This window comes from Rutidosis leptorrhynchoides, chromosome 1, assembly GCF_046630445.1.
Source record: "Rutidosis leptorrhynchoides isolate AG116_Rl617_1_P2 chromosome 1, CSIRO_AGI_Rlap_v1, whole genome shotgun sequence".
NCBI lineage: Eukaryota > Viridiplantae > Streptophyta > Magnoliopsida > Asterales > Asteraceae > Rutidosis > Rutidosis leptorrhynchoides.
Window position 1 is genome coordinate 421,100,911 of NC_092333.1, and position 27,742 is coordinate 421,128,652.

Below are 27,742 nucleotides of genomic sequence, written 5' to 3' on the forward strand. Positions count from 1 at the left end.
TTAATATTCACGAACCTCATCGTGGAGTTCCCCGTTCCGCTTAGGTCTATCCCTACCGAAAAGGGATGAAAAATACTTTTCCCATCTTTTCCTAATGAGGTCTTCTCTCACTATACTTTGACCTGCTTCATCCTTGATATATTTAACATTAACTAAGTCCCTGCCTCTTCGCTCCCTAGCTTTAGCTATTCTATATATGTCATTGGCTCCCTCCTTGGAGTCTAGTTTCCTATATAAATCTTCATAAGCTTTGTCTTTTGCAATTGCTACGGCCTTCTTTGCTTCTCTTTTGGCTTCTTTATATCTTTCTTCTACCCTAGTCCTCTCTGCAGGTGTTCCTTCTTCAAAAGTAATGAGCTCCCTAAACCTCGTCTGCTTTAACGCGACTTTCGTTTGGACATCATCACTAAGCCACCACGATTCTCTACTACTCTTGTGGGCTCTCGATGTCCCTAATGTCACCCATAAAGCTTCTTTTTCCACCTCTCTGATAGTAGATGCCATGCGGTTCCATATCTGGTCTACGTCAGTATGAGCTACGTTATCCCCTTCTACACTCAATCTATCAGCAACAGTCGCTCTAAAAGTCTCCACCGTCGCACCATGTAGGTTCTTCCAAAGGATTCTATGTTGCACAACCCTGGCCCTCCTGCCAACTCTTCCCCAGGTGACTAGGTCCATAACCAACAATCTATGATGGGAGGAGCATGTCAAGGCTGGCAGGACCTTACAGTCCTTACATGTCCTGAGTTCCCCTTTACGAAGGAGCAAAAAGTCAATCTGGGTGCTACGACCCCCGCTATAAAAAGTGGCTAACTGAGCATCCCTCTTCTTGAAGAAAGAGTTTGCTACAACCAACTCGTGGGCAATGGAAAACTCAAGAATTGAGCGCCCTTCTTTATTTCTAGGACCAAACCCAAAGCCCCCATGGGCTCCCTCGTAACCTTCTGCCTCCGCTCCTATGTGTCCATTCAGATCACTCCCTATAATCAGTCGATGGTCAGCTGGGAACCCCCTCACTACCTCATCTAACAAATCCCAAAAACTCTTCTTTTCTGCATCACTTAAACCCGCATGAGGTGCGTATGCGCTAATGACCGTAAAAGTCTCCTCCTAATAATTAGACTAATCGACATAATCCTATCGCTAAACCTACCCACGTCAACGACGTTATCCTTATGTGGTTTTCCTAAAAAGATACCTACCCCGTTCCGTGCTATCCTAGAACCCGAGTACCACAACCTATAGTCCTTAACATCAACCGCCCCTTCACCCTTCCATCTAGTCTCTTGAACACACCCTATGTCCACTTTACTCTTAAGAAAGGTGTCAACGAGCTCGATCCTCTTGCCCGTCAAGGTTCCTATATTCCAACTACCCACTCTAATCCTACCAAAGGTGGCTACCCTACTACCTCTTCTAACCCCTATAGGCCTACCCACCCCTAAAGTAGGAGGACATGACCTCAAGTAACCATAAGAATGTGTAGGGTCTATATTAACCTATATACACCAAAACAAGCTAAAAAAAGAATATGTTAAAATTAAAATATATAAAACTGAAAATGAAATGAATGTAAAAGATGAAAAAGCCCTTTAGGTAATTTTATATAGAAGTAGACAGTAATTTTAGAAGTATTAGTAATTTTATGTGCTCAAAAGATATAATATATGTTAATATATGAATAAGAGAAATAAGAAAATGAATAAGAGATAAGATATATATATATATATATATATATATATATATATATATATATATATATATATATATATATATATATATATATATATATATATATATATATATATATATATATATATATATACAAGCAAAACAGGCAGCAGACAGAAGCAGTTAACTAAAACAAAAAAAAGGGAGTGGTAAGAGGTAACCGGCCAGAAAGTTATTTTCCGGTAGCAGCCGGCAGCAATTGACGTGAAACGGTGAGGCCGGCGAGAACAAAAGTGGTTGTTTCTTGTGAGGAAAAATGTTCCTTAGCCCGATCCGTAGAAGGTGGTATCCCACTTGCCGAAAAATGGCTGAGAAAACCCAACTTACTCGCCGGAAAACGCACCTCTGATGGATTATTCCTGGTGGCGCGTGGGAGCTCCGACGACGGCAAGACCAGGCTGGGTAGGTTCGTAAGCTAATTTCCAATTGAATGGAAGTGGTGGTGTCTTCTAATTTTCGGGTAAATGCTTGTTATTTACAGTCAAAATTAGTTGGTGGTTGTAGGATTTTTAGAACGTTGGGAGAAAAACACAGTAGGAGAGAGAGTTCTTAAAGTATATTTTTATTATATAAATTTTAATATAAAATTTTATTTATTAATAAAAGAACTATATTATTTACTTTAATAAAATCTGTTAAAAATATTTAAATATATAAAATGACTATATTTAAACTATATAATAATCATGTATAAATTTTGGAAGACATTTTGGTCAATATGACTTTTGTTGACTTTTGCATATTTAGTCTCGAGCATTAGGATTGTGATACACTACGACTTGACCTAAATTGTTAGACAGATATTGATCAAACATATATATATATATATATATATATATATATATATATATATATATATATATATATATATATATATATATATATATATATATATATATATATATATATAATTAATATAGGTTCGTGAATCCAAGGCCAACCTTGCACTTGTTCAATGATGTCATATGTATTTTTACTACAAAATACAGTATTGTGAGTTTCATTTGCTGCCTTTTTAAATGCTTTTGCAATATATATTTTTGGGACTGAGATTACATGCGCTGATTTTATAAATGGTTGACAAAATAGACACAAGTACTTAAAACTACATTCTATGGTTGGATTATTATACCGAATATTGCCCCTTCAAGTCTGGTAACCTAAGAATTAGGGAAATGGCCCCTAATTGACGCGAATCCTAAAGATAGATCTATGGGCCTAACAAACCCCATTCTGGAATTTGGAATGCTTTAGTACTTCGATTTAAATGGTGATTGCGATTGCCAATATTTATGGCATACTTGCGAGTATGCGAGGGATATTCTATATGCATTATGTTAATGTTGGTTACCAGGTGTTCATCATACGAATGATTTTTATACACTTGCGAGTGTAAGGTTGTTTATGAAAAATGAAATCTTGTGGTCTATTAAAATTATGGAATTGATGGATTATGATAAACTAATGAACTCACCAACCTTTTGGTTAACACTTTAAAGCATGTTTATTCTCAGGTATTAAAGAAATCTTCCGCTGAGCATTAGCTCATTTTAAAGATATAACTTGGAGTCATTCATGGCATATATCGAAAGATGTTGCATTCGAGTCATTGAGTTCATCAAGATTATTATTAAGTCAATTATAGTTGGATGTATTATGAAATGGTATGCATGCCATCAACTTTAGATGTAAAGAAAGTTTGTCTTTTAAAAACAAATGCAATGTTTGTAAAATGTATCATATAGAGGTCAAATACCTCGCGATGTAATCAACTATTGTGAATCATTTATAATGTATATGAACGGGTCCTTTCAGTTAGTATCAGAGCGGTGGTCTTAGCGAACCAGGTCTGCATTAGTGTGTCTAACTGATAAGTCGTTAGGATGCATTAGTGAGTCTGAACTTCGACCGTGTCTGCATGTCAAAAGTTTTACTTATAATTTTTGTCAGAATATACCTGCTTATCATTCTTAGTCTAGACACATCTTATTGCATTGATTGCATGAATAGTGTAGAGAGAAAATTCATATCTTAGAGTATCTGCTAATTCATATCTTAGCGTATCTGTTACTATAAACATTGCCTGACATATTCTGTAAATTCCTCTGTAATCTACGAAATCTTTTACTCTATATATATAGATATTCTGTGTAATTAGAATATCATCCGATAGCTGAAAATCATTTCATATCGGAAAAAAAATTTCTTTATTCAATTGTACGAAATGGAATTCGTCATTAGTTCAAGTCCCTCGAATTCCGATATGGAATCCCACTCAAGCTCCGAAAGCAGTGTGACTGGAATGGATCAACCAATCAGCCATCATCTATTTTGGATGAATTGGAGATGGTGTCATAACCCGTCCTTAACCATAAGAACGAGTTAGATAACGTATGATTTCATTGCGAGGTATTGACCTCTATATGCGACATTTTTAAAAGAACAACTGCATTTATTTTACATTACAAACCATAACTCTTATGATAATACAAGCTTTAGACAATATAAAGATGATTATCGTTTAGCGATAATCTTAGACTTACAAACTTTACATGTGATGATAACAATACGATTTCTAGCATATTTTACATTACAACTCCTCGGATATGCAGTTTTGTTTTTGACACAAATATGCATACACAAGATCTTGCTTAAATTCAACATGTTGCAGCGGAAGCTTTTAGTTATCACCTGAGAATAGACATGTTTAAAACGTCAACATAAAGTTGGTGAGATATAGGTTTAATGCCGGCAGCGATATAAATATAGACCACAAGATTTCATATGTAAACATTTTAATAAAAATATTCTAAGTGGTTGAGCACTTGGTAACCATACTTAACATTTAATCACGTCGCATATTCCCTTTATTATGAAATCTTACTACACCGTACCAAGTGTAGTCACGAAACGAAGTACTGTGCAACCGTTGAATACTGGTAGTCCAGTCCGGTTGGGGTTGTCAGGCCCGATAGATCTATCAACAGGATTCGTGTTTACAATACCGCTGTAAATAGTAGTTACCAAGCTACAGGGAAGTATGCCAGTGGTACAACTCAACGTAGAATATATTTTTCAGTTACTTGTGTCCATAACGTAAAACATAAAATACATGTATTCTCATCCCGAAATACTTAGAGTTTAAAAGTGGGACTATATACTCACTTTTGCCTTGAAGATATATATATTTTGACTTGGTCTCCGGTTGATATCACGAACCTATCCATATATAATATATCAATATATGTTCATTTTAAACAATCGTCACGTATATATACTTATAATACTTTTAATGTCTTCTTAGTCCGTAGTTAGCAATTCAATTTTAATGGTTCATATTTAGGTGTTTAATAAATAAAACCCCCATCGAAATAAATAAAACCCCCATCGTATTCGTATTGGTCGGGATTAATCTTGACCCATGGTACCTATATTGTCTAGAAGACGTATTGCGTACAATCATGGGATCTTATGATTAATCTTCTCGTATTGTTTACGGGTGATCCTGAAATATATAAAATTAAATTATGAGTACATATATATAAAATATCATGTTATTTTAAAAAGATGTGATTTATTTAATTTTTCTCCAATTATTTTTGTGGCTAAACTAGTTTTGGATATCCGATTTTGTTTTGGTCATAGTTTCTTCATTACAACTCCGTTTTCGTTGGTTGAACTTGCCACTTCCTTGGATCGAGTCCTTCTTTAAGAATATGAACTGCAAATACCTTAGTTTGTATTCGAAATCACAGGTCATAGGTCAAATTTTGGTGAAACTTATGAAGTTAATCATTTTCCCTTATGCAAACAACATTAAATGATTATTTTTCTAAAAATACTTATACTTTGAGTTAAATCATGAAATTTTTATGTGTTATCATATTCATAGTAAATATCATTTTTCCAGAAAATAAACCTCCAATTCAAGGTTCAAAATAGTTTTTAATTATCCAACCCAAAACAGCCCCCGGTTGCACTCCGACGTCGTAAATTCAGTTTTTAAGGTGTTCTTTGAAAAACCAAGTTATACCTTGTTAAGTTAGCATATCCTTATGATATATTACAGGTCTTGAAGTATTTTAAAAGTTAATTTAGAAGGATCTATTTAGTTTGCAAACAAGTTTGAAATCATTCAAACTATGTTCTTGTTGTTAAAATTGTATACCATAGAATAAGATAACTATATATATATGAATCGAATAAGGTTATGAACAAAGTTACTACCTCAAGTTACTTGGACAAGATTGCTGTAAAAGAGGAGTAAAAACCTAGAACCAAAAGAGTGGTGGAGTTGGATGAAAGATTGGAAGTAAACTTGTGTTCTTGGAAGGATTCTTGAAGTGTTTTTGTAAGGGTTTTCTTATGGTGATTAAGTGATGTTTTTGAAGCTAGATCTTCATGGTTGTGGGCTGAGATGGTTAAGGGTTTTAAGGCTCTTGAAAGTGTATTCCTAACTAGCAAAATGATGTAGCAAAATTGAAAATGGATGGAGTATATATGGTGGTGATGGTGGCGTGAATGATGAAGATCATGGACAAAATTTATGTTGTAATTTTGTGTAATTAGTCATACTATCATACAAAAGTAATTACCTTATACTTAAGGCATGAACAAGAGAGTTACCTTATACATAAGGCATGAACAAGGGCTGGTTGGTGGTGATTTGATGTGTATATACCAATAGTAAATACGTATAGAAGCTAGGTATGATACGAGTACATATACTCTAAATATACGTATAGAAATCTTGTGAAAATGGAACGAGGATTCAAATATAATTATCTTTTGTGAATATACTTATATTGTTTTATGTATTTAAGTCCTTAAAAAGTGATTAAATACATTACATATACGATATATGTATAAACATTATAGGTTATAAGTATTTATATCAAAGAACGTTACGTATGGTTATTGTTTTGAAAACTTAAGTTAGTAGTTTCAAAATATACTTATAACTTATTGTTATTAATACAAAATAAGGTATTACAACATTCTTAGATCATGTTAAATATGTATTTATACATATATATACACAAACGTATAATTATCATATGTTATATAGTTCGTGATATCATCGGTCAACTAGACGGTCAAACGTTGTGTAAAACTCTTTTTAAAAACATAAGTCTCAACAATTTGGATTGCTTATCATGTTGGTAAGGTTTAATTTATGTAAATATTAATCTTATAAGTATAGATCGATCGAAAAAGTCCGGGTCATTACAGTACCTACCCGTTAAATAAATTTCGTCCCGAAATTTTAAAATCGTACCTATTTTGCGTCATCGGGAAACAAATGCGGGTACTTTTGTTTCATTTGATCCTCTCGCTCCCAAGTAAACTCGGGACCTCTTCGTGCATTCCAACGAACTTTAACGATCGGTATGTTGCTCTGCTTGAGCCGTTTAACTTCACGGTCCATGATCTCGACTGGTTCTTCTATGAATTGTAGTTTCTCGTCAACTTGAATTTCTTCAAGAGGAATGGTGAGGTCTTCCTTTGCTAGACACTTTTTAAGGTTCGAGACGTGAAATGTATTATGTACTCCGGCGAGTTATTGCGGTAACTCAAGTCGATAAGCTACCGGTCCGATGCGTTCAATAATCTTGAACGGGCCTACATACCTTGGGTTTAGTTTACCCCTTTTTCCAAAACGTATTACACCTTTCCAAGGTGACACCTTTAGCATAACCATGTCACCGATCTGAAACTCTAATGGTTTCCTTCGGACATCGGCGTAGCTCTTTTGGCGACTACGGGCCGTTCTCAATCTCTCCTTGATTTGTACTATCTTTTCAGTAGTTTCATGTATGATCTCGGGACCAGTTAATTGTCGATCTCCTACTTCATTCCAACAGATAGGAGATCTACACTTCCTTCCATACAGTGCTTCGAATGGTGCAGCTTTAATGCTCGCATGATAACTATTATTATACGAGAATTCTGCTAACGGTAAATACTTATCCCATCCGTTTCCAAAATCGATCACACATGCCCTGAGCATGTCTTCAAGAGTCTGAATTGTTCTTTCACTCTGCCCGTCAGTTTGCGGATGATATGTGGTGCTCATATCCAAACGAGTTCCTAGGGCCTCTAATAGTGATTGCCAGAACTTTGATGTAAATCTACTATCACGATCGGATATAATGGAAATAGGTATTCCATGCCTTGAAACAATTTCCTTTATATACAATCGTAATAGTTTCTCCATTCTATCCGTTTCCTTTATAGGCAAGAAATGTGCAGACTTGGTGAGACGATCAACAATCACCCAAATGGTGTCGTATCCCCAGGCAGTCTTTGGTAACTTCGTGATGAAATCCATGGTAATACCATCCCATTTCCATTCTGGGATTTCTGGTTGTTGAAGTAACCCTGACGGCTTCTGGTGTTCTGCTTTGACTTTGGAACAAGTTAAACATTCCCCAACATATGTTGCAACGTCTGTCTTTAAATTAGGCCACCAATAATGCGTCTTAAGATCTTGATACATCTTTCCAACTCCAGGATGTATCGAGTATCTTGTCTTATGTGCCTCGTTCAATATCAACTTCCTTAATCCACCTAACTTCGGTACCCAAATACGATTTGCAAAATATCGAGTTCCATCTTCCCGTATAACGAGTTGCTTCTCATACTTCTTCATTATTTCATTTCCTATATTTTCTTTAGTAAGTGCTTCTCGTTGAGCCTCTTTGATTTGTGAGTTGAGATTCATGCGAATTTTTATGTTCATTGCTCGTACTCGAATTGGTTCTCGTTCCTTTCTGCTTAGTGCGTCAGCCACCACATTCGCTTTCCCGGGATGATAACGAATTTCACAATCATAGTCGTTTATTAACTCGACCCACCTACGTTGCCTCATGTTCAGCTGTTTCTGATCAAAAATATGTTGAAGGCTTTTATGATCAGTAAACACAGTGCATTTAACTCCATACAAGTAGTGTCTCCATATCTTTAATGCAAACACGACTGCTCCCAGTTCTAGATCATGCGTCGTATAATTCCGCTCGTGAATCTTCAATTGTCGGGATGCGTATGCAATAACTTTCTTCCGTTGCATAAGAACGCAACCAAAACCTTGTCGCGAAGCGTCACAATATATTTCAAAATCATCGTTCCCTTCTGGTAACGATAAAATAGGTGCCGTAGTCAACTTCTTTTTCAGTAATTGAAATGCACTCTCCTGCTCAGAGGTCCATTCATATTTCTTCCCTTTTTGCGTTAACGCTGTCAACGGCTTAGCTATTCGGGAAAAATCTTGAATAAACCTTCTATAATAACCGGCTAAACCCAAAAATTGGCGTATCTGCATTGGTGTCTTAGGAGTCTCCCATTTTTCAATGGCTTCAATTTTTGCTGGATCAACCTGAATTCCTTTGCTACTAACAACGTGGCCAAGAAATTGCACTTCTTTCAACCAGAAAGCACATTTAGAAAATTTAGCATATAGCTGTTCTTTTCTCAACAACTCTAATATCAACCTTAAATGCTGCTCATGCTCTTGCTCACTCTTGGAATAGATAAGAATATCATCAATGAAAACGATAACAAACTTATCTAAATACGGACTACAAACTCGATTCATGAGGTCCATGAATACAGCTGGCGCATTTGTCAACCCAAACGGCATGAACAAAAATTCGTAATGACCATAACGTGTCCGAAAAGCAGTTTTCGGAATGTCCTCTTCTTTGACACGTAATTGATGATAGCCCGACCTTAGGTCAATTTTCGAGTACACACATGATCCTTGCAGTTGATCAAATAAGTCGTCAATTCTCGGTAGTGGATACCGATTCTTGATAGTTAACTTATTTAATTCACGATAATCTATACACATCCTAAAAGATCCATCTTTCTTTTTAACAAATAGAATCGGAGCTCCCCACGGTGAAGTACTTGGTCGTATGAATCCACGATCCAGTAATTCTTTTAACTGACTCTGAAGTTCTTTTAACTCGGACGGTGCAAGTCTATATGGAGCATGGGCAACTGGTGCAGCTCCTGGTACTAAATCTATTTGAAATTCTACAGATCTAAATGGAGGTAATCCCGGCAACTCTTCCGGAAAAACTTCAGGAAAATCTCTTGCCACAGGCACGTCGTTGATGCACTTCTCTTTTTCTTTCTTTTCAACTTTATTAACATGTGCTAGAATAGCATAACATCCCTTTTCTAAACACTTCTTGGCTTTCAAACAGCTAATGAGTTTTAGCTTTGAGTTACCCTTCTCTCCATAAATCATCACCGGCATTTTATCCTTACAAGGAATGCGAATTGCCTTCTTGGCACACACAACTTCAGCTCCTACTTTGGACATCCAGTCCATGCCGACTATTACATCAAAACTTCCTAATTCTACGGGTATCAAGTCAATTTTAAACGTTTCACCGGCTAAATTTATTTTACAATCACGACAAATTTTATCGGCTTTAATTAGTTTACCATTAGCTAACTCAATCATGTACTTAGCATCTAGAGGTAATGATGAACAATTCAATTTAGTGTAAAAATTTCTACACACGTAACTTCTATCGGCACCAGTATCAAATATAATAGATGCTGATAAGTTATTAATGGTAAACGTACCCGTAACAAGCTCCGGGTCTTCACATGCCTCTCTAGCATTAATAATAAATGCTCTCCCACGTGCAGGTCCGATATTCTTCTCTGGATTCAGGCACTGGCTCTTATAGTGACCTTGTTTTCCACACCCATAACAAGTAATGGTAGCCAAAGCAGTTCTATTTGCATTGGTGGCAGGAGTCTTGGTACCATTTGTATTTGTAACGAGAGCCCTACAATCTTCAGCAAGATGACCCTTTCAATTACATTTGTTGCATACCACATTACAGTAGCCAGAGTGATGTTTGTGGCATCGGTTACATAAAGGATTTTGTCCTTTGTAACCAAAGCTTAAACCACTACCCGCACCTTGCGTGATTTCTTGTTTCTTAAAAGATTGTTGTTGGTTACCTCGATCATAATTTCCATTCCACTTTCTTTTATTACCTGATACCTTTACATCAGTATTGGATACTTTCTTATCCATGATGACCTGATCCATTAGCTCGTTTGCCATGGTTACAGCTTCATGAATTGTCTTAGGTTTCGATGCTGTAACATTTGCCTTGACCTTTTTGGGCAAACCATCTTTGTACATTTCAATCTTCCGTTCTTCGGTTGGAACCAATTCAGGACATAGCAAAACTAATTCCATGAATCGCTGATTGTAGTTGGTGATTTCGGTACCAACAACCTTCAGGCTTCGTAATTCATCTTCCAGCTTCCTAACCTCGTTCCTTGGACAATACTCATTGATTAACATTATTTTGAATTCTTCCCATGGAGTATCATAAGCTACATCTCCTCCTACAGCCTTCACATAATTTTTCCACCACGTGAGTGCACTATCTTGTAAAGTGCACGATGCATACTTGGTCATGTCCTTTTCAACACAACCACTGATTTTAAACACAGTCTCCATCTTTTCTATCCACCGGGTTAAACCGATTGGTCCTTCTGTTCCACTGAATGATGAGGGCTTGCAAGCTTGAAAAGTTTTGTAGGTGCATCCTACACGAGGATTTGGGTTAACTGCAGCAGCTCTTGCAGCCTCGACCCATAACATTCTGTCGTTCACTCGCTGGTTGATGAATTCCTCGACTTCTTGTTCCGTCATTCGATTCAATCGCGCCATATTCTTCTATAAGAATGAAAAGAAAATAATTATTCACATGGAATATTATAGATGTAGTGTATATTTACAGTACATTATAGCTTATTAATAATATGAACCAGGTATTATTATAAAAGCCTTTTCTTCTTATTAGCGTTTTATAATTATATCTAGGGTAGTACCTACCCGTTAATGTCCATACTTAATAGCTTAGTACAGAACCAATTACTACCATCTAAATAATACTTAACCATGGAAAATTATTGCATTTCATACTTCACTATTTTACATATGCTTATCTTACATCGAACATTAAGCAAACCACACTAATAATATTATACAAAACATTATATGATCCCATGGTTTAATACGGTAGCGCATCGTTTGGTCTATTTTCTAGGATGTTTAGGTTCAAAGAATCGCTTAACACTTATCCTGGCTGTCTGCCTATATTTTGGCGGTGTCTCCCTATATTTTGGCTGAGGGGCCGAAGAACTAGATGCCGGAATAGAATGAATAGGGATAGCGGGAATAGGGGTGGTAGTGTCTAGTGGAGTTGGTGCTACATCATCCTCGCTAAACTCGGGATTTGGATTTTCTAATTCATTAGCCTTTCGTTTCTTTCCTCGTTCAAACTTGTCTTCCGTAATTTCCTGTATATCTTCCTCCTCGGGTTCACTTTCCTCCTCGGGTTCACTTTCCGGGTTCTCTATAGTTGGTTCATCCGGAATTTGTGAGTCTTCCCCAAAGATATTATTTTCGTCATCGGATAGGTTAATGACTGGAACACCATCTGAAGATTCTGGTTCGGAGTCGCTGAATGTGATAATAAGTTTTGAGCCCGACATCTATCATACAACAACTAACCCATTAGTACTACATAATATTTACATATAAATTTTAACCAACAATGATAAGCAATGGTTTTTAAATCAGACCCGGTCAAAGTCCAGACTTACTAATGTATCCTAACGACTTATCAGTTAGACACACTAATGCAAACCTGGTTCGCTAAGACCACCGCTCTGATACCACATGTCATAACCCGTCCTTAACCATAAGAACGAGTTAGATAACGTATGATTTCATTGCGAGGTATTGACCTCTATATGCGACATTTTTAAAAGAACAACTGCATTTATTTTACATTACAAACCATAACTCTTATGATAATAAAAGCTTTAGACAATATAAAGATGATTATCATTTAGCGATAATCTTAGACTTACAAACTTTACATGTGATGATAACAATACGATTTCTAGCATATTTTACATTACAACTCCTCGGATATGCAGTTTTGTTTTTGACACAAATATGCATACACAAGATCTTGCTTAAATTCAACATGTTGCAGCGGAAGCTTTTAGTTATCACCTGAGAATAGACATGTTTAAAACGTTAACATAAAGTTGGTGAGATATAGGTTTAATGCCGGCAGCGATATAAATATAGACCACAAGATTTCATATGTAAACATTTTAATAAAAATATTCTAAGTGGTTGAGCACTTGGTAACCATACTTAACATTTAATCACGTCGCATATTCCCTTTATTATGAAATCTTACTACACCGTACCAAGTGTAGTCACGAAACGAAGTACTGTGCAACCGTTGAATACTGGTCGTCCAGTCCGGTTGGGGTTGTCAGGCCCGATAGATCTATCAACAGGATTCGCGTTTGCAATACCGCTGTAAATAGTAGTTACCAAGCTACAGGGAAGTATGCCAGTGGTACAACTCAACGTAGAATATATTTTTCAGTTACTTGTGTCCATAACGTAAAACATAAAATACATGTATTCTCATCCCGAAATACTTAGAGTTTAAAAGTGGGACTATATACTCACTTTTGCCTTGAAGATATATATATTTTGACTTGGTCTCCGGTTGATATCACGAACCTATCCATATATAATATATCAATATATGTTCATTTTAAACAATCGTCACGTATATATACTTATAATACTTTTAATGTCTTCTTAGTCCGTAGTTAGCAATTCAATTTTAATGGTTCATATTTAGGTGTTTAATAAATAAAACCCCCATCGTATTCGTATTGGTCGGGATTAATCTTGACCCATGGTACCTATATTGTCTAGGAGACATATTGCGTACAATCATGGGATCTTATGATTAATCTTCTCGTATTGTTTACAGGTGATCCTGAAATATATAAAATTAAATTATGAGTACATATATATAAAATATCATGTTATTTTAAAAAGATGTGATTTATTTAATTTTTCTCCAATTATTTTCGTGGCTAAACTAGTTTTGGATATCCGATTTTGTTTTGGTCATAGTTTCTTCATTACAACTCCGTTTTCGTTGGTTCAACTTGCCACTTCCTTGGATCGAGTCCTTATTTAAGAATATGAACTGCAAATACCTTAGTTTGTATTCGAAATCACAGGTCATAGGTCAAATTTTGGTGAAACTTATGAAGTTAATCATTTTTCCTTATGCAAACAACATTAAATGATTATTTTTCTAAAAATACTTATACTTTGAGTTAAATCATGAAATTTTTATGTGTTATCATATTCATAGTAAATATCATTTTTCCAGAAAATAAACCTCCAATTCAAGGTTCAAAATAGTTTTTAATTATCCAACCCAAAACAGTTAAGTTAGCATATCCTTATGATATATTATAGGTCTTGAAGTATTTTAAAAGTTAAGTTAGAAGGATCTATTTAGTTTGCAAACAAGTTTGAAATCATTCAAACTATGTTCTTGTTGTTAAAATTGTATACCATAGAATAAGATAACTATATATATATGAATCGAATAAGGTTATGAACAAAGTTACTACCTCAAGTTACTTGGACAAGATTGCTGTAAAAGAGGAGTAAAAACCTAGAACCAAAAGAGTGGTGGATTTGGATGAAAGATTAGAAGTAAACTTGTGTTCTTGGAAGGATTCTTGAAGTGTTTTTGTAAGGGTTTTCTTATGGTGATTAAGTGATGTTTTTGAAGCTAGATCTTCATGGTTGTGGGCTGAGATGGTTAAGGGTTTTAAGGCTCTTGAAAGTGTATTCCTAACTAGCAAAATGATGTAGCAAAATTGAAAATGGATGGAGTATATATGGTGGTGATGGTGGCGTGAATGATGAAGATCATGGACAAAATTTATGTTGTAATTTTGTGTAATTAGTCATACTATCATACAAAAGTAATTACCTTATACTTAAGGCATGAACAAGAGAGTTACCTTATACATAAGGCATGAACAAGGGCTGGTTGGTGGTGATTTGATGTGTATATACCAATAGTAAATACGTATAGAAGCTAGGTATGATACGAGTACATATACTCTAAATATATGTATAGAAATCTTGTGAAAACGGAACGAGGATTCAAATATACTTATCTTTTGTGAATATACTTATATTGTTTTATGTATTTAAGTCCTTAAAAAGTGATTAAATACATTACATATACGATATATGTATAAACATTATAGGTTATAAGTATTTATATCAAAGAACGTTACGTATGGTTATTGTTTTGAAAACTTAAGTTAGTAGTTTCAAAATATACTTATAACTTATTGTTATTAATACAAAATGAGGTATTACAACATTCTTAGATCATATTAAATATGTATTTATACATATATATACACAAACGTATAATTATCATATGTTATATAGTTCGTGATATCATCGGTCAACTAGACGGTCAAACATTGTGTAAAACTCTTTTTAAAAACATAAGTCTCAACAATTTGGATTGCTTATCATGTTGGTAAGGTTTAATTTATGTAAATATTAATCTTATAAGTATAGATCGATCGAAAAAGTCCGGGTCATTACAGATGGGTTCGTAGTCTCCTCAATCATTGGAGACAAGAAGAAGGCGATCCTTTCCATCCACCACATTGCCCTGTTTGCGAAGAACCTGAAGCACTTACCGGCGAACCTGTCCAAAACACCATTTTCTCTCTCATTTCCAGATTATCTCGTCACGATTATATACTATATCAAATTCTAGATTTTATTTATCCGCTCATCCGAACCGACAATCACCCCGGTGTAATAGAAGAAGTCAACGAGCTTCGCGCTCAGGTAGTGGCTTTGGAGAATATGGTGCAAAGGTTACAAACACCAGCAGCAGCACCAGCAGCAGCACCAGTACTACTATCATCAACGCCAACAGTACCATTACCACCCCCAACCACAACCGCGTCGTAAACCTCAACTTTACAATCTGTCCCACGAGCACCAATGTCATACGCCCTGTAGATACCAAGGAATACCAACAACAACAAACGATGAAGTATTGATTCATAACTTCATTGGAGAAACACTCCACGGCGATTATGTAATCTCTAAAGTCTTAGAGATTATCTATTCTAACCCTAACCATAAATCAGATGAGTGAATCGAAATGATAGAAGGGAGAGTAGAAACCCTGACAAGAATGATGTGTGATTTATAAGCTAGACTTGTTTTGCCAACAGCATCAACAGTACCGTAGCATCACCATCACAGTCAGTGCCATCAGAATCAGCAGCACCTATAAGATCACAAACTCCGTCAGTTCAAGAATCATTGTAGACATCATTACGAATCAATAACGCGTATATTGTATCAACGAGTTATGAAGTATTAACTCACTCCCTCTGAAGATATTATATGTATATTTTATATATATATATATATATATATAAATTTTGAGATCAAAATAAATCTTTCCATACTAAGCTATTATGTGTGAATCTTAACTACTCGGTTAATTCATATTACTAATATGCAATGAGGTACGTCCTTCGTCTGCAACTTAACCATCATTAGCTACAATTTCCGTCTCAATTCAATATATTTCAACTCATAATAAACCAAGTGTATTATTTAAATATATGTTTGATTTTACACTTTCATCATCGATGTACTCGAAACTTTCCAAATAACATCATTCGTACCTGGCAAAGTTCACAAGAATTTCACAAAAACCAGTATCATGTATCAACAAATAACGAAGTATTGATTCATAATATTATTGAAGAAATATTTATGTAATTTCTAAAGTTTTAGGGATTACTCAATTCTAGTTTCAACCATAAATCAGATGAGTTTAATTTAATATTAACTCATTAAATCTATGTTATATCTAAAGAAAATATACACATATATATTTTCTTAAAGACTGTAATAAAATTCTTTTGTACAAAATATTAATTGTGAAAAAAAATTTAACTGGTAGGTAATACCCGAGAGATATATAAATTCATAATTAATATGGTACATTCTTCGAATCTGATTCAGCAATCAACATCTATACACACTATTTTCTCAACAATACACATTCTTTTATAAAAATCAAAACAACCATACTCATTCAAATTTAATTACATATGCTGATCTTGAAATCGCAGAATTCAATTCGAAATATAACTAGTATCATCACTCTTAGATTCCTATATCTTTCCAAGTTATACTTTGACTTCAAAACTGTGCTAGAACATCATATGTATATTAAAGATTACAATCTGTGTTCAAACCCTTCGAAATTCCTGAAGACACTTCAAATAATGAACAATCGAGATGATGATCCAACCACATGTTACCCACAGTTATGTACCTAAAAAAATTATAAAACCAAAGTCATAGTTTAACACGTATCTGTGTCAGACCCTTTGGCATTTATTAGCTAAAATGACTTTTCAATTCCTTTCCAAAGTAGTCAGTTTTGTCACAGCTCCAGCAAGTCAACTTCGACTTTTCAGTCGAAACAACCTTATTATAACCTTGATATATACGTTGCCCTTTCGCCATCGTTACCGGTGAACCATTTATGTTCCATCACATTAGCAATAAACTTACCAACAACTTCACTGATTTTTGATTTTCCAAAAAATCATTATAATTATCAAAACCCATCATTTACCTATCTGCATCTTGTAACAAGAATTGCCATACGAATCATTGGGAAATAGCAAACAGTATTTTAAAATCTCGCAGCATGTCGACGCCAACAGTTATACATATAACGTCTATCTCCTGGACTTACATACTGCGAATGTGAAGTTTCTGAAAAACACCCTGAACTGCGAACTAGTTCTCGAAATACTGATGAAGCAGCAAAAACTATAAACGACCTTAACAGTAAAAATTTAATGATGAAGAGTAGTGTGTTGACAAAAGCTCAGAAAAAGAGAAGGTTTGAAACTGGAAAACGGATTGAGCAAACTATGAAGGAGGCTGTGGACAAATCACAAAGACTAAACCTACCTTCAAAGAATCCAAATGATTAAGTGTCTACTGAAGTCTTTAGCGAATATCTTACTCCTTACTTTAAAACTCTTGCGGACAATATTCTTCATCATCCTCTGATCTTAGATATTCTAATCTTTCATTATAAATATCCTCCATATTTCTGAAGATATTTCCATAACTATTCTTATCTGAAATCATTTATCTCTTTGCGCTATCTTTATTACATCAAAAAGGAAACTGTTTAGTTTCTATATTCTGTAAACCTTCGAGTTTAAATTATAAATGTTTTTGAAGTAGTGTTGGGAACTGAAGCATGAGTTAGTATAATATAATGACACTTGATCAACGTGATTATATTACAGTAAGTCATGCTGAGTTTCTAAATGAAACGTGATGATTCACAGATCATAACATCATCATGTGCCATGTTACACGACTCTTGTATTCTACTTAAACTCTAAATATATCAAGAAAATATTTTCCTTAATGATTCGGCCTTTTCTGAGGTATTCTGGTAATTTGACAAATTAAGATCATGCCATTACAATTGCCTTCTTCGAACATTAACTATGTTCATTTCAAAATCCGTACCTACGAATTCTTGACCATTATTCGCTTGACTTGAAGTCGGGAAGAGGAGACAAAATTATAGAACTCTTGAATATAAAAGAAAATATAAAGCTCGACAACAACACATAAATTACAAACCGTGCATATAAATACGTATCGCCACGTAAAGACATGGGAGAATTAAAATTACTATAACCTCAAGGTAATAGTAAAAATAAATAAAATCCTCCGGTGGTAGATGAAAGAGAAGAATGACAGATATGAAAATTAGGAGTATATCAAGGATCAGAACGAGATGGAGCATATTAACAAATGTTTTAAAATATGAATTGAGGAAGGAAAAATAGAAGGTGTGAGCTGTGAGAATAAGGAAACGAAGAGGGTGAATTTATAGTAAAATATCCGACAGAGCAATCAAAACAGATGATCGCATTTAAAGCGGATCCTAAATTTCCTTAATTACCGAAGAATCAAATCTTATTACGAAGATTTTCTCCAAATCTCTTGAACTCTGAAAATCAACCCATCTACGTCAAAAGATATGACGAATCTACGCTTACTCGTTTCACTCTTTTGTGATAACTTCACTCGTACTCTTCATAAAAATCAAATTGCTTTATCCATATTACTTGATGATAATAAAACTCTAATTTCCAACTCGTATACGTCATGAAAACATACTTATTGTCAGCCATGACCATCCCATTCAAATTTTGGGACGAAATTTCTTTAACGGGTAGGTACTGTGACAACCCGGAAATTTCCAACCAAATTTAAACTTTATCTTTATATTATTCCGACACGATAAGCAAAGTTTATTAAGTTAAATCTCAAGAATTTTAAACTGTGTTCATACATTCATTATAACCTCGACCAAATTCCGACGATTCACGAACCGTTATATATAAATAGATATGTATATATGTATATATATATATATTATAACTTGAGAATATTAATAAAGTATTAAACTATTAATACTTTAAACGAACGTATTTGTTTCAATATGTTTATCGATGGAGATAGAAGATAATATCAAATGATTGATTTATCAGATACATTGTGATATGATTACGGGTCCACTGTGATTTAAGAAATCTATTCTTTTTGACAACATTCGGAAAATGGTAAAGTGATTTATAAGTAAGAACGTGGAGTGTAAATAACTTAGATGTTGGATATCGACAAGTTAAGTAACTCGACATTTTTCATTAAGATGATTTCATACATTTATTTAACCTTTGGACTTTATCCCATGCTTCACCAACAAACTGTAATTTAAAAACTTGAAACCTATTATGAATATATATGATTCTACCTTTCTAAAACGTTTTATAATATAACCATTTCCATTATTTTAACCTTTAAACAAAATGATTCTTAAATATATTTAGTTTTGGAAAACAAAATTATCATATTTATTTGATTTAGTTTCAAACGTATAAAAACGTTTTTAGTTTAAAAAGAACTTTATTATTAAAACGTATATAACTTTTATAAATATCTAGAACCACTTTTGACAACTCATTACTTAACCAGTATGATAAGGATAACGATATTTATATTTTATTTTATTAAATATATATAACTATTTAAATTAATATTATATATATTTATACGTGTATTATACGTACATAGTTTTATACTTTTACTATACATAAACTTTACCTTTACTTTATTTTTACTTTACTTTAACTTTAATAATTTACTTTAATAATTCATACTTTAATAATTCACTTTAATAATTCATACTTTAATAATTCACTTTAATAATTCATACTTTAATAATTCACTTTAATAATTCATACTTTAATAATTCACTTTAATAATTCAAAAATCTATTATAAATAGAATTCAATAGGTTTGATTATTTCATAGAAACTTGAAAATATTTTTTCTCTAAACTCTCTCAATTGATTTACATATATATATTTACTCCGTATTATTTCAAGATATTATTAGTATACATAAAATATTACGACAGAGTGCTGTCCGAGTGATTTCCGAAATTGTTTTTCGAGCGGGATAGAGCTAAGGAAATTATGGGTTATAGCTATGGAGGTTATGGGTATGGTTCGGGAGTATTGCTCGTGAGTCAAACTAGTGTTTATCATCCCCGTTGCGTCTACGTACTTTTCCTGCAATATTGAATCTCAATATTGATACGTGAGCCCTCATAACTTAACTTTTATATATTATTAGTGTATCCCTGACTAGTGCTCGAGTATATAGGATTATGCATGCTTATACGTTCGTTGTTGTCGTAAGATAGGTTATGCCGAATCTTGAATTAAATACATATGCTATTAAGATAAGGTATATGATATGCATGTCGTTGGAAAGCTAGCGAAAAATTGAGAACTTTTCATTTAGATATCGAATGGTTTCGATGAACGGTTTAGAAGTTATAGTCAATTGAATTTTTGTAAAAATGATTATTATTATCGTCGTTATTATCGTCGTTATAATCTAATTATTATTATTATTATTATTATTATTATTATTATTATTATTATTATTATTATTATTATTATTATTATTATCATTGTCGTTATTAATAAAAGATATTATTGTTATTTTTATTATTATTATTATCGTTATTATTGTTAAGATTATTATTATTATTATTATTATTATTATTATTATTATTATTATCATTCAAATAGTTATTAGTATTATCATTAATATTATTAGTATTAGTATTATTATAATTAAAATTAATATTAGTAACATCTAATTATTATGATTACTATTATTATTATTAATATGAACGCGATATAAAAGATGACTAAAAGCTATTAAACGAAGCGATTAGAAAATAATGAGTATGAGTATCATGATGAAATTAAGATATTGTAAGATATTGATTTAAAGGAAAAATATCGTTTTCATTATTTTACTATTATTATTATTAAAAGTATTATTAATATTAAAACTATCATTTTTACTAAAATTATTATTTTTAATAAAAATATCATTGTTAATATGAAACATCATTATTATTATCATTTTAGTACTATTGTTAATAAAAATTATCATTTTATCATTTTTAGAAAATATAATTATTTTTATTTTTATTAGTAGAATAATAATAATTATTACAAAATAATACAACTTTTACTTATTATTATTATTATCAATATTATTTTATCAAATAAATATGTGATACAAAGATATTTTACTACGTATAATATAATTACATTAATAATACCTATCATATTATTTTTATAATATTAAATGAACTTTATAAATTTTATTACTTAAGATATATAAAAGTATATTTTTATTATATAAATTTTAATATAAAATTTTATTTATTAATAAAAGAACTATATTATTTACTTTAATAAAATCTGTTAAAAATATTTAAATATATAAAACGACTATATTTAAACTATATAATAATCATGTATAAATTTTGGAAGACATTTTGGTCAATATGACTTTTGTTGACTTTTGCATATTTAGTCTCGAGCATTAGGATTATGATACACTACGACTTGACCTAAATTGTTAGACAGATATTGATCAAAGATATATATATATATATATATATATATATATATATATATATATATATATATATATATATATATATATATATATATATATATATATAGGTTCGTGAATCTAAGGCCAACCTTGCACTTGTTCAATGACGTCATATGTATTTTTACTACAAAATATAGTATTGTGAGTTACATTTGCTCCCTTTTTAAATGCTTTTGCAATATATATTTTTGGGACTGAGAATACATGCGCTGATTTTATAAATGGTTGATGAAATAGACACAAGTACTTAAAACTACATTCTATGGTTGGATTATTATACTGAATATCGCCCCTTCAAGTCTGGTAACCTAAGAGAAATGGCCCCTAATTGACGCGAATCCTAAAGATAGATCTATGGGCCTAACAAACCCCATTCTGGAATTTGGAATGCTTTAGTACTTCGATTTAAATGGTGATTGTGATTGCCAATATTTATGGCATACTTGCGAGTATGCGGGGGATATTCTATATGCATTATGTTAATGTCGGTTACCAGGTGTTCATCATACGAATGATTTTTATACATTTGCGAGTGTAAGGTTGTTTATGAAAAATGAAATCTTGTGGTCTATTAAAATTATGGAATTGATGGATTATGATAAACTAATGAACTCACCAACCTTTTGGTTGACACTTTAAAGCATGTTTATTCTCAGGTATTAAAGAAATCTTCCACTGTGCATTAGCTCATTTTAAAGATATTACTTGGAGTCATTCATGGCATATATCGAAAGACGTTGCATTCGAGTCATTGAGTTCATCAAGATTATTATTAAGTCAATTATAGTTGGATGTATTATGAAATGGTATGCATGCCGTCAACTTTAGATGTAAAGAAAGTTTGTCTTTTAAAAATGAATGCAATGTTTGTAAAATGTATCATATAGAGGTCAAATACCTCGCGATGTAATCAACTATTGTGAATCGTTTATAATGTATATGAACGGGTCCTTTCATAAACAGTTGATATGACTTAATCCTAGGGCAACAATCAAACAAGAACATGCAATAGGTTTGGTCATACAGTCAAGTCACTAGCTAGATCTTAACAGCTCCTAAGAGGTCTCCTTGTAACAGTTAATAGGCATACTAGGTCATTCATGTCTCAATTCCTAAGTTCTGTGTCCTAAAAGCGCATTAGATGCCTCTTGGGAACTCCGGCCATACCGAGATCATAGAATCTTCAGATGCAGTATAACCAGGGGTCTTAATCCTATGAAGTAGCTAAGTTCGTATAAGTGGACAAGTCCTGATCACAACCTAGGTTGGTCAATCCTTAAGATGCTAGCATACAAATCTATCAGACTCACAAGTTCAGCATACAGGCAGTAACCGTACTAATTTAACATAACTACGCTAACCCAAACTTCTATCATGGCAACATACAGATTAATTACGCTTAAATGGTAATATCGGAATGCATTATTAAACATAAAAGGTAAGAATACATGTTTAATACAAAAGACAAGCGTTTCGGATAAAAACCTGAAAAGGCTGAAGAAATCTGCCCGAGATCGCAGGGACTCGTCGGGATATCCTCCGGAAAATAAAAGCTAAGCTAGCTACTACTAAAAACTAACTAAAACTTGAAAATATAAAATGAATTGTAAATTGAGTGTGTGTTGAAATGGATGGAGAGAGCCCTTTAAATAGACTTGATTTTTTCCTGCAAACGGCTGGCAGGCCGTTTGGCAGGCCGTTTGGCAGGGGCCATTTGTTAGGCCAGCCCGTTTGCTGTGGCCGTTTAACTTAGGCGTGTGGCAGGCCGTTTGCAAGTCAGGAAAGCCATTTGGCAGCCCGTTTGGTAGGCCATTTGGCAGGCCGTTTGGCTTGCCTGGTCAGATAATTTCACTGGGTCGTAACTTGATTTCTTGTCTTTCACCGTTTTCGCTCTAGATTCTTCGTTTTAGCTCCGTTTTACTTGATTCTTTTTGCACCGCCTTCGTAATTACTTAATCTACAAAATCAACAGACAAAGCTATTATTTTTATGATAAAGTTTGGAACTTTATGGATTTTAGGGACCAATATCGGGGGTAAAAACGTGACTTTTTGGCCGATATCACTTCTATTCCTCCCTCTTTTTGGCACCATGCTCTTGAAATGGCCACCTACATACATAACATTCTCCCTAGTAAATTACTTAACTACCAATCACCTACTCAATTACTATATCGCTGTGATCCCTCTTATACACATCTTCGTACATTTGGGTGCTTATGTTACCCAATAATACCCTCCACCACCATTCACAAATTACAACCTCACTCTACTCCTTGCGTGTTCTTAGGTTATCCGTCTAATCATCGGGGTTATAAGTGTTTAGATCTTTTGACCAACCACATCATCATCTCGAGACATGTTATTTTTGACGAATCTACTTTTCCTTTTGCAACGGAAACTCAGCCATCACCTCCTATCTACGACTTCCTCCGGTCATCTATACATCCATATTTTTACTTCCCACAAAATTATTTTATATCACCTCTTGTTGTCCCGAATCCAACTAGTCCACCTGTTAATATACCTTCTTCTATTGGGCCTACTTGTCCTTCACCGATTCAGCCAAAAATACCATTTAATCTCCCTACAACTACAACTCTCTCTCCTATCCCCCATACACCCTCTGAAGCTATCTCCGATCCACATTGAAACCAAGCCATGACCGATGAATTTCAAGCTTTATTGGATAATAAGACGTGGATTCTTGTACCTAGGACTACTAACATGCATAATTCGAAGTATCTGGATTTTTTGCCTTAAAATGAAATCTGATAGCTCATTTGAGAGGTAAAAAGCTAGACTCGTGGGTGATGGTCGTTCTCAAACGGTTGGCATTGATTGCAATGACACATTTAATCCGGTAATTAAGTCGGCTACCATTTGAATGGTTTTATCTATTGCTTTATCAAAATCATGGGATATTCATCAATTAGACGTGAAAAACGTATTTCTACATGGTTCTTTAAATGAGACGGTATATATGCATCAACCGTATGGTTTTCGTGATCCACACTATCTGAATCACGTGTGTCTTCTCAAAAGCTCGTTATACAGTTTGAAACAAACTCCAAGAGTGTGGTAACAACGCTTTGCTAATTTTGTGGCATCGATTGGTTTTCGAGATAGCACAACCGATCACTCTTTGTTCATCTTTCACCAAGGTAAGGATGTTGAATACATTTTGTTATACATTGACAACATTATTTTGACAACATCTACCTCTTCTCTTCGTGAAAAATTATTGCATCTGTTATCCCGTGAATTTGCAATGAAGGACCTCGGTCATCTGAGTTCGTTTTTGGGAATTTCGGTTCAACGTACTTCTAATGGCTTATTTTTAAATCAAACAAATTATGCAAAATACATCATTGAACGTGCTGGGATGGTTGGTTGCAAAGCAGCACGTACACCAGTAGACACCAATGGAAAGTTAAACTCCAATCAAGGTAAACTGTACTCTGTTCCGACCAAATTTCAAAGCTTGGCTGGTGCCTTACAATACTTGACATTTATGCAACCCGATATTTCTTACGTCGTGCAAAAAATTTGCTTGCACATACATAATCCGAAAGAATGTCACATGAATTCTCTTAAGCGAATTGTCCGCTATATTCAAGGTATAGTTCAGTATGGTCTTCATCTATATAAGTCTTTACTTAAGGATCTGGTTTCATACACGGATGCAGATTGGGGTGGGTTCCCCGACACGCGACGGTCCACGTCTAGGTATTGTGTATTTTTTGGCAATATCTTAATTTCATGGTCGTATAAACGTAAGCCTACGGTTTCACGTTCTAGTGCCAAAGCTGAATATTGTGGTGCTGCAAATGTGGTGTTCAAGAGTTGTTGGTTGCGTAACTTGCTGTTAGAACTTCAATGTCCGATTACGAAAGCCATGTTTGTTTTCTGTGATAATATTAATGCTATTTTTATGTCTGGAAATCCTGTTCAACACCAATGAACTAAACACATAGAAATGGACATTCATTTTGTATGGGAATAGGTCGCTCGAGGTCAATTTCGGGTATTACATGTGCCTACTCATTTTCAAATTGCAGATATTTTTACTAAGGGGCTACCTCGTGTATTATTCGACTCTTTCCGGGACACTCTCAGGATTCGTCCTCCTACTGTTTTGACTAAGGGGCTATATTAGATATCATATAGTATATGTACAGAATATATGTATGTGTCGTATGTATGTGTCTAGAAGGGTCTAGAGGCAGGGGCGGATCTTACCAAGGGCAGGGTGGGGCACCCGCCCCCTCTAAGTTTCGAGTAACTAGTGATATATATACAATGATTTTTGAGTAGATTATATATGGAGGTAGCTTTTTTTAAGAAGAAATGTAAGAATGGTTGAAAATATGATTAGAAATGGAGGTTGAAGAAAGAGATAATATTATATTTTTCTCTCTCTATTTCTTTCCCCTTGATATTCGTGAAACCAGATGCTTTTTTTTTTTACTAATTAATTTTCATTTTTATCCTAAAGGCCCGGTACATCATAGTATATCATATACAGTATTATATTTAATATTTATATAGATAATATGTGATTACATAAAGTAATAAAAGGATGTGTCGAAAGTATGATAGTACAATAATAAAAATCGTTAATGAATACTAAGAAAACTGGAGTTAATTTTATTCTCATTCAACATACTAGAGTGTAACTCTGTGTTTAAATACTCCATCCGTTCCAGATTAATTGTCCAGTATTTTTTTTCTTCAGATCATCCTAAATTAATCATCCGCTTCAAAAAATGGAAAGTAATTTAATGAAGTTTATAATATTATCACTAGTGAATTGATTAATTACAAAAGTTATAGGTTTTTCTAATTAATTGACTGAGGGTAAAACTGTAAAGTTAGAAAAAAGTACAGAAAAATTACAGTGCATGTGATAATGACATTTTTTACACTTTGCATTTTTTATCTGGAAACAATTAATCTGGGACAGAGGGAGTATAATTTGAAGACTGAATTATTTTTGCCCCCTCAAAATGATTACTCAAGTTCCGCCACTGTCTAGAGGATTTGTTTCTTGTTGCTAAAGGTTGTAAAGATTATGTGTATCCTTTCCTTATTTCTCTCATTGTAGGTTAGGCAAGTGAGTCCCTTGAATATTTAAAGCATCGGATGTTTAATGAGAAGATCAAGCAAATTATAATTCTATTAAGCGCCACATCAATTTTCTCTCTCCACTTCCTCCCAACACATTCTCATAACAAAACACTACCAATTATATACCCCACAAAAATTAATTAAATAAATTTAAGTAGAAGTGTTTATGGGATGGGTACAAGTTAATATTGTACAAAAGAGAAAAGATCCGTCCTAATATATGCTATTTAAAAACAAAAGTAAGGGCGAAGCAAGGGCGGAGTCATAGCACAACATTTGGGAACGGTCTAACAGAACTTCAAGTTTTTCTTAAATTTGTTATAGTATAGTTAATTTTATAGGTACGTTTTTTACATTTGTTTTAATAGATGGTCTTATATCATATTATTTTTGAAGAATCTAAAAGAGACTTACAAAGAAAGAGTGAGAAAGCTAAGACCACCACTAACGCAGCGCTATGGCCTGATTTTTGGTCCATCATGCCTGGATCGCGCCTCAATGCGGTGTTATGGCTGCATTTTTCCTCTGGCACGATGGCCTCATCACCTGAATGTGTTGCATAGTGTGTTTGTTTTTTTTTATAAATACCACATTTCTTATACCATTTTTTACCCACATTTCTTTCAATACTCTCTTATTAATTCAATACTTGTTATAGAAAATTTTCAATGGCAAAAACTTTGTTTAAGCTTTTTGATATTTGGGGTTCAGATGACGAAGAAAATTTGGATCTTTTACGAACAATGGCCGAAGAATTGGATGCTGAAGAGGCTGCAATGGCTGAACGAGTTCCACGGTCTCGAATTTACATTCATAGAGATCGTGAACTTGCAGGCGAAAC

At 33.7% G+C, this 27,742-nt stretch overlaps 2 protein-coding genes across 2 annotated transcripts; one reads left to right on the plus strand and one right to left on the minus strand.

Moving 5' to 3' along the window:
- On the minus strand, nucleotides 1–24,132 carry LOC139902023 (uncharacterized). Its single transcript, XM_071884685.1, has 3 exons — nucleotides 24,112–24,132; nucleotides 1,206–1,502; nucleotides 1–1,113 (listed from the first exon to the last, which is right to left on the minus strand). Exons 1-3 carry the CDS (start codon nucleotides 24,130–24,132, stop codon nucleotides 1–3), a joined length of 1,431 nt encoding a protein of 476 aa, XP_071740786.1.
- A 910-nt stretch (nucleotides 24,133–25,042) lies between these two features.
- On the plus strand, nucleotides 25,043–27,464 carry LOC139902032 (uncharacterized mitochondrial protein AtMg00810-like). Its single transcript, XM_071884694.1, has 3 exons — nucleotides 25,043–25,671; nucleotides 26,270–26,274; nucleotides 27,298–27,464. The coding sequence occupies exons 1-3, from the start codon at nucleotides 25,043–25,045 to the stop codon at nucleotides 27,462–27,464; spliced, it is 801 nt and encodes a 266-aa protein (XP_071740795.1).
- The last annotated feature ends 278 nt before the right edge of the window (nucleotides 27,465–27,742 follow it).